The sequence below is a fragment of the Cloeon dipterum genome, chromosome 3 (assembly GCF_949628265.1).
Source record: "Cloeon dipterum chromosome 3, ieCloDipt1.1, whole genome shotgun sequence".
Taxonomy (NCBI): domain Eukaryota; kingdom Metazoa; phylum Arthropoda; class Insecta; order Ephemeroptera; family Baetidae; genus Cloeon; species Cloeon dipterum.
This window is the reverse complement of record NC_088788.1, coordinates 22,945,816-22,966,748: the sequence shown is the minus strand read 5'-3', so window position 1 is coordinate 22,966,748 and position 20,933 is coordinate 22,945,816. Positions and strand designations below refer to the sequence as shown.

Sequence of the window (20,933 nt, the reverse complement as noted above, 5' to 3'; positions counted from 1 at the left end):
ATGCTAGAGCCGAACACATCACAGTGATTTACACGAAATTTGCATGACAATGGACACAGCTTCCAAGCTCAAATCTTTGGTAGGTTTGTGCAAAAGTGGAGGCCTTGCGTGGTGTGATGCAAACTTTCATCAGCTCTTCTTTCTCGTTCATTTATGCAACGCTCATTAGCATATGCTCTTTGACAAAACTAATTGCTTCTTCTGCTGCTGCAAGAGTGGCCGAGCAAATCGTGTCGTGTGTATGTGCAAAGAGAGGGAGAAAATGCGACACCGGCATCGGAGCTCACTCAATAGTGGTCACCGAGCGGCAAACCACAAGTGCATCAACTCTGGGCTGAGTGAGTGGGTGGCGTGACTGCTGCAGGCCTCCGACCCAGCTGAAATTTTAATCTAAACCCGATTAATTTCCGAGGCACTCGGCTGCTGTAGCGAGCGGGGCTTCCGCAATTTTGATCTCTGTTGCTTGAGAGACGCCTGAGAGCTACTTTTGGAGCCCGACTCTTGCTTTCCACCATGACCTTGTATCAATATTGATGTTTTCACGTAACGACCCGATTGGATGCGATATTGACATTTAATAAATGTGCTGGATAAATATAGCGTTGAACGCAACATTCTTGTGAACTGGATAAATATTCAAATATTAAAGACGAATTTGGAAAAGGAGCCGGATTTTTCTTACTTTCCGCTTCTCTTTTTATTGAGATTAAGACAATTGATACTGAATTACAAACGAAAAACTTCATTTAGTAATTCATGGTATTTGAAAATAAATTGAATTTTATTTTTAGTCAAACGTGATTGTTACTTAAACAATGTTATTTGATTTACCCTTCTTCGTATTTTATTTTTAGCACTTTGTGTGTGATGTACAGGATATTCTTCATGCGCGCTAAATTATTCACGCACCGCAAAGCACCACATACCTCATGACAGCTTATACACGCGATGAGAGCACGATTTTGCGTTCGTTCATATGCATACGTATAGAAGGGTGTGAGTCCCAATGGGTACGACACTCGCAGGCTAATAAGATTTATTGGGTCGCTCAACCCAGCTCACACATTCTCGATTCTGGCCAGAGGGATTTGGAAAGCGGCTTAAAGCGACGCGCAAGACTGCTGCTTAAGTTAAAATCCATTCTCGCGCAAAGGCCTTTTCTGCCGTTCGTCAAAATCGCTCGTTCATTCGCGTTATTCGAGCGGCACACACACACTATTATGAAAGGCTTCCCGGCCCGCAAAAGCCGTCGCATTTTGATCACTTTGGCTTGCTAATCCCAGAATTAAGCAACCCTTGCCGTAGCTTCGGCGGCGGTGGCGGACGGATTTTCATTTTCTCCCGCTGACGTTTTTCAACTTGACACAGCCGATGAAACGAACCATTCATCGAGAGGCCTTATCAAACGGCCCCCGCATGAATAAAGCTCCTCTTGGAGTGATTTGATCGTATCGAGGGCAAAGCCGCCCTTGGAAATTTCTCTAATTTGCATACAGAGGCAGGAAAACGAACTTTCTTGCTTTCACCTTTGCTGCCACAGTGAATTGGGCAGTGAAAAGTGTCAATTATTTGGTGTGTTTGGAGCCGAAATCCAGATGAATGTTCACTGGTAATGCTTTTGTGCTCGCCAGACGCTTACAAAGGCTGCCTGTGTGAACAATGAGAAAACATTCATGGCGCAATCTATGCGCATTTATTTTTCACGCGATGATTTCGGCCGCCCTTCTCACAGAGGCAGGGTCATTAATCTCCTCTTTCCTGGATGCACTCATTCATTACTCATTCCGTTTGTTTCAGTTTATCGGGACATTGGACATCCCCCGGCCAACCAGTCGAGTGGAAATTGTAGCTGCCATGCGCCGCATTCGCGTAAGTACATTCTGATCGTGCAAACGTTTACCAATTCTATTTTTCCTGCCATACAAATAACTATCAATTTCTCATAACAATTAAGTCGCACCGAACACAAAATGATATATATCACTATATTAATTTTTTGTTCGGTCTCTATTTTCTTTCAATTTCTGCTTTGGTACGATATTTTGGTATCATCAATCAGCCTTTCAGCCGTGCTTTTATTTACGCTTTGCATTTGGAAAACAAGTTTTTCGGGCATTTATTCTTGAGAGTTGCAAAAATGTGTGGGGGACAATAACTAACAATTTTCCCCTTTTTAATTTAAAATATTACATGAATTTTTAAGATAAATTAACAAATTTTCACTCAGCCATTTTTATCAAACTGTACAAATATTTCAATTAAGTTATTTAATTTTTACAATTTCGTTTTTATTTGATTAACATCCATAAAATTTAGCACCAATATGATTGGGTATCTTGTATTCATTAATTTCCTGGCACAAAAGACCATCAAATACATGAGTTTTATTTAGTATGGTCGCGAGATCAAAGCCATTTTTCATTCTTTCATCATAACCCCAAACTGCCTCAGTCGCTAACCTCTTCAATTAACCACGGGCGAGTCTGGGTGAGTCTCCTCTGCTCCTCCATCCAACCGGCTCGCTGACAATGAGTGCGGGTGATAATTCAGAACCAATGAAGCGTAAATTGATCCGCCTTTTGCGGACGAAAATCCGCGAGAGTGGAAGAGAAACGTTGGCAGACTCGTTCTCTGGCTGTTGGAAAAAATTGTTATGCGAAGGAGTGCGTGGATGAACTGCTCTGATGTAATTTGATGGTTTTGCTGTTGACAGTACGAATTCAAGGCGAAGGCGGTGAAGAAGAAGAAAGTCAACGTTGAGGTTTCCATCGAAGGTGTCAAAGTCAGTCTGAAAGGAAAAAAGAAAAAGGTGAGTCGTGTCATTTTCCTCTTTAAAAAAACTTTATACATTGACTTCACAAAAAAATGTCATTCATAATGGATTTTTCCCGACTTTTTTTTAAACTTAAATTGAGAATATTCGTTTTTTTCTACAGAGGTGCTTTGTTTCAAGCACAAATTGCTCTTGCAATATTGATTGTAAATGCCCTGCTGCCTCGCTTTGGGATCCACTTTTCATTAAAATATAAGCGGTGGAGGGTTGCGCTGGCAAATTTGCATTTTAAGCAGCACTAAGCCGACGCAACCGACCTTTCATCACGGGCTGCTCGTGCATTATTCACGTCGCGCCGCCACCGAAATTAAGGCTGCAGGGTTTTCGCGCCGAAATCTCGGGAAGCAAGAAAGTGCGCGAGAAGAAATGCGGGCCTCGATCTAGTGTAAATTGCGAGGCGGTGAAGAGTGAGTGATTACTCCCAGCGAGCTTCTATCTCACTCTCTCGCTGCTTGAAAACTGCAAACAAAGGGCTGCCAGCGGCGTACGCTGTAGCCAGCCTTAAGCACGGCCGTCGGGAACGAGCCTTGCCTCTCATCGCCACTCGATTGTACTCCTGCAGACGTGCCTTCCAGCTTTTAACACGCTCACGTTCTTGTTGCAGAAAAATCAATGGACGGACGACAGCAAATTGGTGCTCATGCAACATCCCATCTATAGGTGAGTACCCAATGACCTATTTGAGCGACACGATCGCGTAATGTGCAAAGTGTAAAAGAGCTTTAATGTGACGACCTTTATAACGAATGCACCAGCTCTAAATTCATTATTTCACACTTCTTCCATCTTTGTGAATTAATTTCAATGCAGCTAATTTGCATTTAAAACTCGAAGAAAGCGAACTAAAAGCACACGTCATACGACATAGTTTTCAAAGAATAAAGTATGCAACCTGCGCAGCACGTATGTCTTGAAATTGCATAAACATGAAATCTCTGAAACATACATTTTAAACACGTGAACTCAATTTTGGTTGAAACCATGTCCACGATTCTTTCAAATTTTTCGTGGCAAATTTTACAGTATAATAATGTTTTTTTTCTTTGAGAGCTATGATATCCAACAACCATTTTGTGCTTTATTAAAATTTTCTCAAAAATGACAAATGCGCACCTAAATAGGAAAAAATTATCAGCAAAAAGAGATGAGCATACATGGCGATAATTTTAAGATTGTTAGAACAGCCAACAGTATTGCTATTTATACGCAGTTCTTTTTGTTTGATATTTTAGTCGAATAGTGTCGTTGTGAGCATAGATTTATTGCTTTGCGTTCTTTGGAAGGAAGGTAGCAATACATTTTCTTAACTTGGCACAAACTTTGGCTATCATTTTAGAGAGAAATAAATTAAGAGTCTGGCCCTTAATTTTATTGCGCAGAAGGGAAGTGTTCGAACGTCTAGTTGGAAGTACAGTTGTAATAAATATAAGTGAAAAGCCACAAAGATTTAGTAGGTGATAAAATATATATGAAGTTGCACACACTCTGGTGACGCTTCTTCTATAAATATTATTTACAGCATCATTGCTGACGATGATCTCTTGGGTAACTGCATCTATCAAAAATTAATTTGGTATACATAGTATGTATAATTTTATTGCAAACGGTTGCTTTAGAACATCATTTTGTTGAAAGTTCACGATTATGGCCAATCTTTGATGTAATTTCCTGTTAACGATGGCTATTTAAAAGACAGTAAATTTTCTACAGGCAATTCTTCAAATTAGCCCGAACCGTTGACACACAAGCTGTGATCTGTCACTTCCCTGCTTTCTCGCACGTTTGAAGCGAGCCTCAAAATGTGTCACCCCACACAACAAATAAATGCCTCTTCCTTTGGCAGAGCGAAGGAATCGCGGCCAAAAACGCCTTTGTCCCTGCTTTGCACAGTTCTATTTCGCCGTTTCTACATCCTCTGTGTTGCCGTTGCCGCCGCCGTCCGTGTGTGTTTGTTTAGTTGGTGCGTTGGTTCCTTTGAGTCGCGCGTGGAATAAATCTCTCGCGCCCACTAAACGTGTTGACTCAGCATTAATGAAGCCGGTGCTTTGTTAAATTAAAACAATATTTGCCGAATGGTAGCTTAGCTGCTACGTCAACATGTGGTGCGAGTTGTGAAGCAGCAGAGATTGAAATTCCATGGTTGAACCCAACCCACCATTGATATCGTTCATTACACATTTAAACGGGGGGAAACGTGGCTTTAGTTAGTTTTTTTAGATTCTGTAACTGTTGGAAAATATCTAGATTTGCACTGAACTGCGCAACCTTATTCTCGGGAGTGATGCATTGTTAATACACGCTTCCTCTGAATGAGATGGAATAGAACTCTAATTTATTATTTATTAAGTAGGCTGTGCTTCCAACTTGCCGCAATTACAACAATTGCCGATTATGCAGACAGTTAAAATAATTATTTGAATTTTTCCAAATCCAAATTGATAATTTGTTCTGGTTTGCAGAATATTCTACGTGTCGCATGACTCGCAGGACCTCAAAATATTCTCCTACATCGCACGAGATGGTGCTAGCAACGTATTCAAGTGCAACGTGTTCAAGTCGACGAAAAAAGTGAGTGATTTTTCCTAATTTCAGCCGCCAGACGCTCTGTCAGTCGGTTGGATTTGCTTTTGCTCTGGAGCAAAATAGAATTCATTGAGTCGGGACGCGTACATTTTGAGCCTTGAGACAGCGCGGATGATTCATTATTTTAATTATAACTGGTGCAGTGCTGCTGTTTCCCGCATTTGTAGCTGCAATGTGTGTCGGTTTCACCCATCGGCTGTAAGTCGCAAATTTACCGCGCTTATTATCGGCTGAGAGTGCAGACGTGCGCAGTTTGTTTGTTAGCTTGTTTGTTTCTGTCTGCAGATTTTCGCAGATGCGAAGAACCGGAGACGGCCGTGTTGCCCAATCGTATTTCTAGAGGAAAGCAATAATTCAAAGTCGCGGCAGAACGATTTAATGTTTAACTCCGGCCAAAGCCAACTGGTTTGTTGTCGTGAACTTTGCCGGCAAAATTCGCATCCTGATACAATCGCAACGTTTCTCAATGTAAATATTTGCAATTGTAAGTGACAACAAAATATTTAATTTAGCTCGAGGAATTTTTGCAATTTCATCCACGCGTTCAATGTCTTGAGACTTGACTAAAATAAATTAAAGCTCCGTGTCAGCTTGCATTAAAAATTAAAATAAAATAAACGAGACAACATTGTTGAAACTTATTTATAGATGTGAAAGATGTTTGCAAGGAGCAAATTTTGCAACAAGTTGTCGTCTGTCGGAAATCCCGTCGCGTCGGCGTCAGTGTCGGGGTGCATTTGCAAACCACCTTTGGCGTCTATTCCGGGCGACTTTCCGAGGAAAGAAAAGCGAGAGCATTGTGGCAATCCGTGAAACTAGCCGTGTCTGTATTAAATTTAGTGTTTAGTCTCCGCCACCGGCGCTTCCACTTTTCTTGGCACCCGCGTCCGCGCTGATTGACGTCACTGCGAAAACAATAAAATGAGAATATGGTGCATCTCTGCAGTTTGGACGGAACAAACGAACGTACGCACGCGAGGACGTGAATAATACACTTTGCTCGCTTCTCGCTGTCTTAGAAGAGCGAACACCGCCCGAATGACGACGCACGTGTTGTTGATTCGGCCGGCTTAGGCGCACTAATGCCGAGGGACACTTGTCCCCGCCGACTTGTAAGTCAAGGCGGACCAAATTAAAGCTTCGCGTAGCAAGCAAAACAACCCTTTGACGCGTGATTAATGCAAACTCGTGCGCCGCCGGCTCAAAAGCACGTTGTGTTCGCCTTGTGCGATTTTTTGCTTCAATTTACAGAACATATGAAGGCCATAAACTATCCTTTGAAGACGAGAAGTGGGGGATAAAGAACATTTACTGCTGCAATATTTGTGCGAATAGATATGATTTCGGGATTTCCATATTTTAACATTTCAGTGGCATACCTCGTGCCAACTGTGTTGAATGTAAATGCTAGAGCGGATCGATACAGAAAAATACGGACATTGTGCGTAGTTGTCTGTATTGAATGCTTAAATCTACCAGTTGTGAATTAAATATATTTCAAATGTGCAAAAATTAAAATAGAGTTGAGGAGCTATAAAGGTCCAGGCACTACCAATATAAATAAATTTTTTTAATTCAACGTGCATCTTGAGAGAGAAATTCTCCTTTTGCGCAAAATACACCACGATTTTTAGTATTAAATAAGTTTTTGAATAGCACATAAAAATCTTCAAAGATGACTTCCTTGAAAGTTAAAAAGGCAAACTGGGCAAAATTAAGCTTAAACTTATGATAAGAAAATATTTTTATGCACATTTTAACAAATTTTTTTATTTTATTGGGCACTTCCATTCCGTTTTAAATCTAATCTACCCATCTTTGTGTTATAATAATAATTATGTCGAGATTTTCATTGACATATTATTGCCTGAAGAGCCTAATTATCCCTCTAGGTCATATGAAAATCACTTTTGTCATTTGTCATGTCATTTTAGCCATTGAACAAAATGTACAAAAGCTCCGCAGCCTATTATTTAAAGACAATATCGTGATGATCCATATTTTTTCATCAATCCACCATGTACTATAAAGGTCGATTTTTTTAGAAATGTCATTGACGGCCTCGAATCGAGCAATGTAAAGAGTCGAGGAGACAGGCGCCCGTCAATTTCCAGGTATGCAACCTGTTGTTCGCCTCCGACCTGCCAGTTGCCTACGCTCGGCGCTGACAGCCTCTCGTCTGCGTCTGCACCGCTCCTCGACGCACGCACATGCCACTTCAGTTTTTAGTCTCTGCTCTCTCGTCTAAGCCACCAACCACCTTGGGCGAATTTATTTTCGCGTTTATTATCTATCACGACAAAAAGTGGGCAGAAGCAGCGGGTTTCTCGCCGTTTTCTCTCGCCGCCTCGTTTCTTCCTCGCTCGCATCGAACGCGGCGCGGACGGCGGACGGAACCTTGAGTGGCCCGGGCCAAGACTATGTTTGTCCTCACTCAGCTACTACTAGCTATAAATGAATGCGCAGCCTTTCTGCCAACTTTTGTGATTATGATGTCACGCCGCGATTTACGTCACTGCCCGCTCTCTCGCCTTTTGATTTATGCTTTGGAATTATTTCGGAGTCGCCTCGTCCTCGCGCTGCCCTGCAATTAATTGGCTAATTACTCTGATTTAGTGCACGTCGTCGTCGTTGTCGGTGCAAAAGAGTTTGGTCCGCCCTGCCACTTGCGGTGTCGGTGCGGCGAGCGTTTGTTTATTTATTCGCGCTGTCGGCGGCGTCAATCCGCACCGGCTAATTACAAAGTTGTGCGCGTGAGAAAGGCAATGATCGGAGACTCGCAAGTCGCAAGCACGACTTCTGACTTGCGGCCTCTTTGTGTGTGTGTGTGTGCGCGCGTGCAAAACTTTTCTCATTTTTCCAATCCGGCGCGGATCATAAGAGAGCAGACGGCGGCGCGACAAAAGGCGGATCGCGAAAAGTTTACGGTCAGAGAGTGCGAGTCGGCCTGAGAGTTGGCGTCATTATCCCTGTGTAATTAAGTTCTGAGGTGGAAAATAACATCGTGGATCGTGTACCAAAAGTTTGGAGACGCCGCTACTTCTGCTGCTTTTTCCACACCAGGCGAAGCTAAAGGTTCTGGGATTAAAAAGATTGCGTTGCTTTATTAAGAAGAAAAAGTTAAGCTCTCTCGACTAATGGCAGAAAGATTTTCTGCAAAGAATTTTCGTCTCCAACTATATTTTTCCCCGCTTCATCACTGGAAACTTGGTTGCACACAATCGCTACTCGTACAAACTAATTAATAATATAATGAAAAATCTAATTGAATGACAGCAGGTCTCACTAGAAACTAAATTTGTGCTCAGCAAACTTTATCAGTGAACCTCGAAGAGATAGTAAAGGGGGTTGACTGTCACTCGAAATTTACCTGTGCGACACAGTAACAAATTCGTATTAAGCATGTATTCAGGCTATTTTGAGAGTTTAACGGCGACTTGCCGCAAGAGTGCCACACTTTTCGGCCGATTTCGTGCGTAATCTGCGTGCGCGCGAAAGGAGCTTTGATTGCGGGTGTTTGGCTTGCGGCCACGGATCGAGCCAGAGCGAGCGTGCACCTTATATTCCTCTGTCGCCGGTAGTCTCGGCGCGAAATATATCTGCTGTCTCTCTCGGCTCGCACCTGAGTGGCTTGCGAGATTATAATCCACGCTCAAAACACTCGCGGCCAACTTTATGACTGGGGAAAAGGCTCGAGCCGCTACCACCGCCGCCGCTGGGAAAACCTGCCTCCCAGAGAAGACGTATTGCTTTCACAGCCAACGTCCACCTCGAGATTAGTTCCATAATTACCTACGAGGGCAGTTGCTTGCTTCCTCACTGACAATAGAACTGGCTCAAAGAGGTTTAAAATCGTGGAGGGATGCGTTGGGTAGAGCAGTGGTTGCACAACGTTCAAATTAATGCTCAGCGTCCATTAAATGTGATATTGAAGGTGGGAGTTATTTACTCTCAGACGTGCATGCACCGGAAAATACTGCGTCAGAATAAATTTTACGCCTTATAAGCTTCGGTCAAAAGCATTTGCGTCAGTAGCATCGTTATGAATTTTGCTATTTTTTCAAGAAAGGTTTTCAATATACATATTTTCGATTTGCCCCTAATTAGACGAAAAGTCTGCAGAAGAAGACGAAAAGGCGCAAAGGACTCTAAAAATTTCCTCCGCGGACCAGCTTCTTCCTCCGCTCATTATAAAGAAAGCGAAATTCGCGAGCAGCCTCTTTTAAGAAGTCATTATCGGCGACCCAGGAAGAAGTTAATAGAGCGGAAGTCTCTCAATGGCAACGAGGGAAAACTCGGTTCGTTTGCCGACGCCGTTGGTGTAATCTCTCGCTCAGCACTCGTTTCCCTCGTTCTTTATTTGCAGACGGACCGACTAAGATCTTTTAATTAAACCTGCGCGCCGCCTGCAGTAATTCCAATCCCCAAATAAGTGGACACACTCACGTTAAAAAGTATTTATTTTTCAAGATGTTAAACAAGATATTGCGGTATTAAAATTAATCAAGAAAACTCTACAAGCCGCGTTTGCTGTGTGTTTTGATGGCAAAATTTTAATCAACTTGATGAAATCATGGAAAGTGCGGTGACACGAGAAAACTGTATTCACAGGCTACCGAGCTTTTGTGCAAATTGCGATTTCGACGGCCATTGTGCCGATCTCTAATAGCCCATTACGAGCTTTACAACACGCGCCTCCATTACGTGTAATGAAAAATACATTGGAGCTGCTCTGCTGACGATGAGAACCTACTCGAACGAAGCAAAATTTGCTCTTCTCTGGCGTGTCTGGCATGAAAATTACTCCCCACAGACTATGTTTCCCGATATACGCGTTGTCAGGATTGTTTTCTGTCTTCAGTTCTCTTGTTTCGAACGGGTCAATGAGTCTGGTTCAAGCCAATACTAACTCGATGAAATTGAAGGCTGAGAGATTGAAGCCTAATGTGCATTACCTTTGAAATATATATTTATAAAGTGAGAGTGGCAATACTTAAATTCATATGCTTACAATATTACACTTAAAAAGCATAATTCGCATTATATAAAAAATTAAAGCAATTTTTAATGATAAGGCTGTGTAAAAAGAACAAAACTTCAAGCATTGAATCAATAAACCAAATTTACGGTCATTCAAATCAATTTAAAAAAAAATTATTTGCACTTAATAGCTGACATAAATTGAATATCAGGTTAACGCAAACTCGTTCTAACTTTAAAAATTCAAATTTCCGCGACAAAAATGCAGAAAGCCCCAGATGCGAGGTTGCGTTACTCAAGTCGTGTTTCTTTTGATGCCGTTGGCGTAAAATTAATGATGATTGCGGCCGACAAAGATGAGAGCAAAATGCTCACTCGCTCGCTCACTCGGCCGTGCTTTTGGTCCAGCGGCCAAGAAGTCTGCTTGCTGGCGATGAGTGTTGACTCGGCCCATTACAAATGGTTACTCCATGAGATATGAAATATTATCCAGTGCCAAGCGTGGCCACTGGAATAAATCACCCCTTCATTTGGACGCGGCGCAAAACACCTTTTCCTTGCCGCGGCCGCTCCAATTAACTCAAATTAAACCTCTTAAGCGGATAGCTGGAAGTGTTTTTGTGTCAGCTGGAGCCGATGAAACCAAAATATTTGGACTTGGCCCGCGATAAACATCAAGAAATCCGATTTAAATTGCTCCTATTTTTCACCGGCCAATTAATTCTGGCGCTCAACTTGAACTCTTCCCACACAAGCGAAATTTTTTTCAATTAGCTGTGTCAAGATGCTACGATGATTGAACGGGAATGACAACAGGAGGCCAAAAGTTAAAGGAATAGATTAAAAAATATCAATATGGGTCAACTCGATTAGAGAGCCATTTTAATTTGATTTTGATTGACTTAATATGCTGATTCACTGCAATTCAGTGAATGTGAGTTTAGCTTGCTCAAAATGGAAATTTGGAAAGACTCCAAATTATTTTCGCTTAAGAATGGATGAGCAAGCTTTTATTTTAATTTGCCCCTCAGGACAAAGCACACGCTCGTTTATTTTTGGATTAATAAACGTGACCGTCAAACTAAAGTGTGATTAACGTGGTGAATTTCGGAGCCGAGGAGTTGCTTTTGACAGGTTTCGAAGCTTTTGATTGAATTTCGGCTCCGCAACGCTCCGCTGAGAGCGAAATCCTAAATTCAGCAGAAGAATTCTTGTAGGCAGAATCGATCACGGGACGAGAGAGCAAATTGGCTCTTTTTACAGCAGGCCTTTGAAGTTATAACCCGTTTGATGTAGCGAGAGTGAAGCATTGTGACAAGTTGCAACGAGCGTAAATTGTTGCGAAAATATTATATCCTCCTCACGTGCGCAGTATGGCTTTAATTATTCTCCACTGGGTGGCAAACCACGTGGCTCTTCTTGAAAAAGCGGCTGCGGAATATATGAATTTGCAGGAAAGAAAAACACAGAGATAGAAATAAATAATTCGGTGCTCTCCGGGACACCTGTTGGGCGTTTAACGGCAAAAATAGCGAGCGGTCCGTCGTTCGCTGGCTAAATTTAGAACAAATAATAATATTTCCATCAGCCTGACACGCATAATAAGTCCGGGGTCTTTCTTTGAACTCTCTCAAGTGAGTGTGTGTTCCGCCGAAGCCACTCGTGCCCGGCCGCACAAATCAACTCATTTCTTTTACGGCCCGCCACTCGTTTTGCAAAATTTGCTGCGTCGTAAAAGTGAAGAGGGAATAAACCTCGGCTTGGTAGTTTAACTTGCTGAACAAAAATCTGTGCACTTTGTTTGACTGAGATTTGTTTTAAAACTTAACAGCAGGGTTTCCTTGTTAAATGGTTGATTCATAGAAATTTATTTTTGGTTCAAAGCAGAAATATTCTTCCACTCTTAAAACGGGTTCATCTTTTTTCAATTAACACGAACAAAAAAAAATTAATAAACTTGGTATTTCTCGTGACTAAGACAGAAAAAACTTGGTTTAAAAATCCAACTGCATTGCAACAGAAAACTATTATATTGCAGATTTTACTCAATTTCATGCATTTTAAATTTTTTATTCATTTGTTTAGTATACCATACATTAATATGTGTTACATGTCCAAGAATATATTTTATTTTATAAATTTTAATGTCTCTCATTTCACAAAATTTCATTTTGAAATCCTATCATATTTTCTCTGTAATTAAATGGCGTGAAAAATTAACATAGTTCATACATCGAAAAATTGGCGAATCTTACTGAAAACTGGTCAACAATGAATATAGCTCACAATTACGAGATGACGTTTAGTTTCAATTTCTCTTAAAAATGTCTTATTTGAACAAAAATTTCTACGACATATTTTATTTAAAATATTTTTCCTCTCATACATTCACTCAACCTAACACACAACTTGAGACCTAACTTTCTCACCAAAATACAAGCAAGCATGTAATTAGATTTCCAGGCAATATAATAAATTAGAAGAACTTTTAAAAAGTTCCACTCTTTTTTAAATGAATTAACAAAGGGCATTGTTGATAATAATGTATTGTTCGTGCACTTGGAACTAGGTGGGAAGGGGGTTGGAAGGGAAGAGAAAAGAAGAAGGAAGAAAGAAAGAAAGCGATCTCGCGCGCGCGGTTTGTGTCGCGCGGCGCGCGGCGGCGAGAGCTAAAATTGTCCCTGGCAGAATGGCCGGCCGCCACCGAAATAGCCACAGGAGAAAGGAGGACCAGTCGTGTCCGAGCGTGCGGACGAGAGCGGGCGGGCGGACGGGTGCGTGCGTGTGTCCGAGCGTGAAGAGTGCGAGTGCGACGGAGGCGTGATGCGCGGCGGCCCAGCAGCATGCTGAAGGGCAAGGAGGACGCGGCCACGCGGTCTACCATCAGCGCAGACAAGCCGGACAAGCCGCGAAAGAAGCTGTCCTTCAGGGAGCCCGAGATCGTCGGACACATCCGCAAGCGGTTCGCGCAGAACCAGCAAAACGCGCTGCACCAGCAACAGCAGCAGCAAGCCCCCATGGTGGTCGAGCGCAACAACAACAGAGTCTTCGGCAGGGCCACCCTGCACCCCGTTGGCGAGGTCGGGGAGGACGCCGAGCTCGAGGTAAAACCACGAGTGGCAAAAACGAGAAGAGAGCCTGCTGGAGGGTTTTTGGGGAGGTTTAATTTGTTGATTTGTCGAAATAATGGCTGTTTTAAATTGATGTTTAGTAATTAAAATTAATTCAATTTAAAACTAACATCTTTTGCCCGTCGGGCCCATCTGTTTATTTTAATTAATGCTGTAATAAAGCAATCTAAGTGAATATTGAATATGGCACCACTAACATATTATTCGCGTGATTTGTTTTAATTGAATTTAGACGAACGACATTAAAAATTCGCCGTCCTAACTCAGCCCAAGCTGGTTAAAATTGGTGTTAAATTGTGTTAAATGCTGGAAGCCATTATTTATAAACTATACGTTGCCATAAAACAGCACTAAACCTCTTTTGTTTTCAATACATAAAACAAGCTTTGTTCCTTGTTTAATGAAGTGCGATGCAAAAGTGTTATATTTTAAAATCTGCAAGTTACGCTAATTTAAATGATAAAATGTGTTAATTTTTTAACTGTGAGCTTGTGCAACATAAAAAATTTATTTAAGTAAAAACTAATTAGGAAATGAGGATTTCTACATCGTGCTTTTTATCTCGTCAAACAGCCATGAAAATCCTTTTCAATTAACGTTTCCGTTTATCCCCATTATTTCTAATTATTTTGGGAGCAGGAAATCTTGAGGTTCTTATCAAACTTTCTTGCTCCGTCAGCAGTAGACGCGAACTTTGCCACGTTGTGCTTTCATTGACTCAATCGCACTCTCCAGTGAAAGAGACTGGCGCACGAGGGGGGCAATGTGCAAATCGTCACGCGCTATTCGCTATGAACGCCCGCGACGGCTGGTGCACCGAGAAAGTTTAGGGTCAAGGCCAACCTAGAGTAAAAATATGAGTGTGCGCAGCTATTTCCGACGACAAACAAACACACTCACTCATTCTTTTTTAACCGCGATTCCGCTTTTCAACTAGCCATGCAGACATTCTCAGAAGTAAATCTTCCTGACTATTTTAACCCTTGGCAAATTAATCACACATCCCACTCTTTTCACTTTTATTAACATTGGTTCGAGTATTTTAAGTCGAATTTTACAATGTGGTAAATTTTCACACGGATATGAATTTTTTAGTTCAGTTCTGGTTGTTACCTGTAGTAATTGACTCGCTACTTGCTGGTTTGCACCTTTCCAGCATGCGTAATTTGGCTTCACGGGACGAATGTCTAGCGTTTCAATGCAGTCCTCGGTGCGGAGGCAAGTGGCCCTTCAGTGGGCTGAGTCCCTGTGCGGCATGGTGTGCCCATGTTATCCGTTCGCGGTGTTATTGGGACTCGGGTTTCAGCATTCGTGCTAATGCAGTGCGCGCCCTTCCCGGTCCTCGGACAGGGGAAAAAAATTTAAATTATCTTTTTGTGAAAATTATAAAATGGTAGCAAGAGTCCTTCTTTCCCGACTCATTATCTTTAAAAAAATTTAGCCCCTGGTTCAGCATTTTAATTCAGTATTGAGCTTTGGTTCCCGTCAAGTAAACCAAAGTTGGTATTTAAAAAATAACATAAATTTTAAATTTATAATTTAAAATAGCGGCTTAGATTGCAGTTTGTCGAATACAATTTGCTATCAAACAGTTCAACCTAATTTAATATTAAAAATTGAACTCAACGGCATTCTTGAACAGGCTCATTTTGATCATTTAACGCAGCGGTGGCCAGATGCGAGTTGAAATTGGTTCCCGCCGGTCATATCACAGATGGCGCCATATGTGGGAAACTTTGAGCACGCTCATTTGCTTTCTGTGCAAATGTCACGAGTGTGTTTTTGGTCCGATCAGCGTATTAAATACATGTAATGTAAATTATATCAAAATTTTGTCTTTACCATATTTTCATTTGCCCGTTTCAAAACGCTGTACCCTAGCCGTAAAGAAATCGCCGCTGCCCCCGCACCAGAATATTTTATTGAAATGCTACACATTCACCCCGAGAAATTATTCACGCATGCTCCAAGGGCCCAAAGCAGCAAGTAGGGAGTCGGAGTGTCTTCCCACTCAAATCCGAATGGACAGGGCAACGTGAGCGGGTCGAGCGTAGCAATCAAGCCCGCATTCAAAGCTCAAATATTACTTTATCAGTCGGTTATCATTAGAGAGCTTTAACGTCTCTTGTTATCAATAAAAATTGCACTTAGAAACGTCATGTTCAAATAAACTTTATTCGTTATTTCCAAGCTTTCGGTTTCGTTAAATTTAAGTTTGCTGATTTTAAAATAAATATATCCTAGGTTTTTCATACAATATCGAGTTAACTATTTCTTACAGCCTTGAATTTCTAATTTAACTAATGAAACAGGCCAACTGGTTGCCATGGAGGTCGATCCCTCGATTTCGCAAATTTCAATCGAGCACTCGCAAGAACGCTTTTGCAAACATAAAATCAGCCTGGCCGTGCAACTTAATCAGCATAAAGTGGCAATTGCTGCCACTGGCGCATATATTGTTCGGCTCATCGAGCTTGCACTTTAGCTGGCAACTGCAATTTGCTGCATCGCCCTCCGTAGTTGTGCAGCCATTGTGTGCAAACTTTGCTCGCTCAGAGTGCACACTCGGCGGGTGTGTGTCTGTGTGTACGTATGCTGGTGCGCTCGGTGCGAATGGTTGTGTGTCAACAGCCGCGAATTCGCACGCCCCGCGTCCCCTGCCTGCGCCCGTCGGCTCTCTAATTAGCAGATTGTTGTTTTCACTCGGCGCCAGCAGAAAACAGGCTCGGAACAACCGAGCGCCTCTCGAAATAAAACAAAGTGTGGCGAATTAATCCACTAAACTGTTGAGCCAGACTGTGTGAATCTCATTCGCGAGTGATGTGCTGATCCACTGCACCGCGGATGCCACTCTCGCCTGATTAATTCCGTTTAGCACCTCTGAATTGGCAAGCAACACCAGCATCGCATCGCGCCCAGCACGGAGTTTGACGCGATTTGATAGACGCTAAAATGCACAAACACGTTCACTTTGGTTACAGCCCGAAGAGCAATAGGCTCAATCGCTTTGATACACACAGCTCACAATAATTATCAACCTTGTTGAACAAATTCAATGCTAATGAACCAGCCCGTTGGTTCGCATTGTTAAGTTATTCTCAGGAGTGTCCAAGCAGTAAGAGATATTAGAGCAGATACTGGCTGCCCAATGTCAGAGGATGGCAAATGGTTAGTTTAGAAGTTCGAAATGCTCAAATAGCTCAACTGGCTGGGAGGCCGTCTCGCCACTTGCTTGTTTATGCACCTTTCCAGAAGCTTTAGGGACAAATCTCTGGCGTTTCAATTAAAGACCTTGGTGCGGGGGAGGGGGAAGAAAATATGGCCACGTTGGGCCCAAGCTCTTCTGCGTCCACTCGGGCCACATGTTATCTGCTCACCGGTGTTATTGGGACCCGGTGAGATCACAGCCCACGGGATCTGCTGATGAGCAGAGATCAAATAATTATGCACATTTTAAACGACGTATCGTTACTAATATGTGTTTTTTTTAATTCGTTGAATATGTGGTTACGCATTAAAACTAAATTTTAAAGAAATTAATTTAAGAAAGAATGCAACAAACGTCAAGAGAAACTTTTTATCTAGAACATCGACTTTAAGTTTTAATGTGTTTAATTCCCCTCACCAAACATTAAAAATTTACTTAATAGTCACCATCTTGCAAATATATTTTTGTCCAATATTTAGTCTACTGGTTATACTAAAACTTTTTATCGTTTTCCCTTCTCTCATTTAATAAAAGTACTAATTATTGTAAGTTGGAACCATGTTTACATTTTTCATTGTTTAAGCCGTTTAATCGTTGTTAAATTTGGGTACATATCACTTTTTTGTTTATTAAAATCTTATTAAAAACGTCACTTTTAAATTCATCATGAATGCAATTGAATATTTTTTGTATGCAAATCGTTTTGGATTACGATCGCCATCTACACGCATAACTGAAATACCAAGGGAATAAATGAATATTTCATTCTAAAACAGTGAATTAAAAGCCTAACTGAGTAGCACCACGAATGTTGATAAACGGCAAAATCATCATTATTCTGAAGGTTGTGAATTTAAAATTTCAACGATCAAGATTGTCACGCAATGTACCATCGCGTGCGGGCAGCAACATGTCCGTATGAGCAAGCTTTGTTGCAAATCCGCCCACCTCGGGCGCCGTGTGTGCAGCAGCTCATTGTTTAGTTGAATTAGCAACCCAAATGGTGAATAATTAACGATCCGCAGCACTCATTGTACATATTCGCGGCTGTAACAATGTGAGCACCTCTAGCTGCGCTGCTTTGGATTCCGATTAAAAACCGAGTTCGCGCGCTCGAGAGCCATTGTTGTCTGGCGCTCTTTGAGCGGCCGGCGGTTATGAATTTTTCATCAGCCGCTCGTTGCCGTGCAGACAATGAGACGGAATTTGTTTCACCAGAGCTTTTGCGGCTTAATGGAATATTTAATTGCTGCAAAGAAATCTCGCGGCATGCTTAATCGGGCTCTTTTGTCCCACCCAGCCGTATTAATTTTTCATCCCGCTGATGACAGGTCCCGGGGGTGTATTGCACCTTGTGAAATGCATGGAAAGCAAATTCTCAGTGCTTTTGAAAGAGCGAAAATACTGTGAAATATGAAAGGACATCATTAGTAAAGAGCATTCTTATTTTTCAGAGCCAGGCTATGCGGATAGTGCGGACGGTAGGCCAGGCGTTCGAGGTTTGCCACAAGCTGTCGCTAAATGGGCCTCCTAAGGAGGAAGAACAGGATGCAGAGGACCAGTTGATCTCAATTGACAACGCCAGTGACAGAGACAGCACCGACACCTCATTAGACAAGGCACTTGCAAAAGGTTAGTTTTGTTATTTATCCGTTCAAATTGTTTGCTCAGAAATGTACTAGTCATATTCATATTTGTTACATTTCAATCAAATATTTTTCTTACAAATCAATCCAATATCAAATTGAGTTATTATGGCTTGTTTAGAGAAAATTCGTTTCAATAGATTTCCGAGATAATTTTTTCCCTATTTCCAAATCCACATAAAGCTGCTCGTAATACTATGAACTCAATTATTTCCTTTTACCGAAGCTGTAGGAATTGTGTGCTGCCTTTTCCAATCTGTCTCTCGGGCGGGGAAAGTGATTGAAAAGCGATTTGGCCACTGAAGCCTCGGTATGCAACCTGCACTTCATCCATCGCACGCGGTTTGCATAGTTCCACCAGCGACAGGCGGCGTTCCGTTAATACCGCGGCTCGACTGCTTTTTAATAACGTCGTTCAAATCGCAATCATGCCTCGCCTTGTTCTGTGGCAGAAGCCGCTTGAAGAGCGGGGGTTAAACGCCCGCGGAATTCGCCCATCCGTCGCTCTCCAGTGAGAAAGACTCATGAATTATTGATTTGATCGCCGCACTGATTGTGCTGCAATTCTTCTTCCTCTAGCAGATTCGCCAAATTTACTCGATAATGGATTTCGAACGAATGTGATTGCTTCGTCTCGGAAATTGCTTTTCGTCGAACAGTCCTCCAATATTGCCACTGCCGAAAATTTTACTGCTTGGATTGAAAGGATTTTGATTTTTTATTGGGGGATAGAAAAATATTTAATTAGTGACAAAACTACATTTAATTATATAAGTTTAAAAACTCGAAGAAGTTTTTTCCAAAATTTAGGAAATATGTATGGTGTCTTGAGCAATTTTCTCACAACCAATCGAATTCTGTTACAAACCGTGAAGGAAAGCGCGAGGATTTTGATCTCCACTGCGGAGAATTTAAAAATAAGACGCATCATCAATCTGCACCAGATGGCATTTTTCACGGAGGAAATCTGCCTGAAAAGTGGACTTACTTCCACCATTCAGCTCGACTGAAGCTATTGTGCACCGGCTTACTTAGCATCATGTATAAAAGAGAAGTTGAGAGATCCCGTGCGCGAGAGTTCTAACACGTGTTGTGGGGCTGGCGAAAATTCGACGTCAGAGCTCCAAGCCGTGGCCTATATTTCGGCGCGAAAAGATAAAATGAATAGTGTTGGGGGTGTCTGGAATTCCAGCGGATGGATGATCTATGGTGGTTGTGACGCGACCCAACGATCCATCCGCAATATCGGCTGTAAGGCTGCTGGGTGACGTTGTTGGAGTGCATCCAGCCAGCGAATGGGCTACATAAATTTTCACTATTTTCCCTTGTTGAAATTTTTAAAGCCGAATAAACGGCTCCGTCAAGGTGATCTATGGGTTTGATAGAAACATTGGCTGCGAAAACACTCAGTGAACTGAAGATCACTCGTATCCAACTGCAACTAAGTTTATTTTTCTTAAATTAGCTGGAGACACACGTTTTATAGCATACACTGGCTGAGTGAGCAATCGCGTTTAAATTTAAAATTTAATTTGCTTAAGATATACCTGAAATAAAAACACAAAGCAAGTTTGATTGATTGCAAATTTAACGTAGGTGTACGCGTTTGAGACACTTTCATACAGCTAGTTAGATCCGAAATTGGCCGGCCAAGTAACGCAGCAAGACGGATCCTCAGCAATTAATCCATGTCTCGTGCCCGCGCGAGAAAATTGATGATGAATCACGCAGCACTTTGGCACCCTCTCGGCTAGTCACTACCCCCCCCCCCCCCTCTTGAGTCACTTGATTGATTAGTTTTAATTTTATAGAGCACAAGCAAATTTTGATTTATAAATTCAATCGCGCCAACATTAATAAAATCATTTGCATTTTCCTGTATCAAAAGATATATTTCATACAAAGAAAATCCTGTAGATTTTGAGTATCATATAATATTGGAATCAACACAGCAATGCTTGTGAGCTGCAAAATCGAATCACAATTGCTGTTTGTATATTATCCAACATTTTCTTATCGTTAAGAATATTACAAATTACATTGAAATTGAAGAAATCTACGTTCAATTTTATAATTTTATTTATCAAGATGAATCAGAATGTTAATTCCTCATAAATTTGTTGTTCCAGACGTGCCCAATTTAATAGGCGACCCTGTTAGCTGTGACACGCTGGCCGCTGACTCCGGCGTCTTGACTCAGCTTATGGACTCGCCAAGCGACTCTGCACCAACGTTGTCACCCTCCGTGGTCACGTCACCTCAAACACCTCCGGCACCGCTTGCACTACAACAGCCGCCGACAGCAGGGCTGAGACTCGACTTGGCTCCACAGACAAACTTATCCAACGGGAACAACAGGAGGTCGACCACCATTGTGAGTTGAAAATAACTTCGACCTTCCTTCCTTTTTTCTGCTAGGGTAAAATGTTGAATAAATTTCGGCCTAAAAGTGGTTAAATTTTATTTTATGAACGTGACGTGTGTGCCAAAGCCATCTTCTTTGGAGCAATAACTTGAAAATAGAGCAGCTGCAGTAACGCGGTGGTATGGTT

General features: G+C 41.9%; 1 protein-coding gene across 3 annotated transcripts in view; it reads left to right on the top strand.

Annotated features, from left to right (window-relative positions):
* LOC135938748 (carboxyl-terminal PDZ ligand of neuronal nitric oxide synthase protein) overlaps positions 1-20,933 on the top strand; it is a 69,059-nt gene that overhangs the window by 43,201 nt on the left and 4,925 nt on the right. Inside the window, exons 2-7 of one of the 3 annotated variants that reach the window (XM_065482654.1) lie at positions 1,798-1,869; positions 2,714-2,809; positions 3,438-3,493; positions 5,293-5,401; positions 18,190-18,367; positions 20,511-20,755. In XM_065482654.1, the coding sequence (XP_065338726.1) occupies positions 1,798-1,869; positions 2,714-2,809; positions 3,438-3,493; positions 5,293-5,401; positions 18,190-18,367; positions 20,511-20,755 (756 nt within the window). Of the gene's footprint in view, positions 1-1,797; positions 1,870-2,713; positions 2,810-3,437; positions 3,494-5,292; positions 5,402-13,035; positions 13,501-18,189; positions 18,368-20,510; positions 20,756-20,933 lie in introns of those variants that run through there. The other 2 variants (XM_065482655.1, XM_065482656.1) reach the window with 2 other exon arrangements.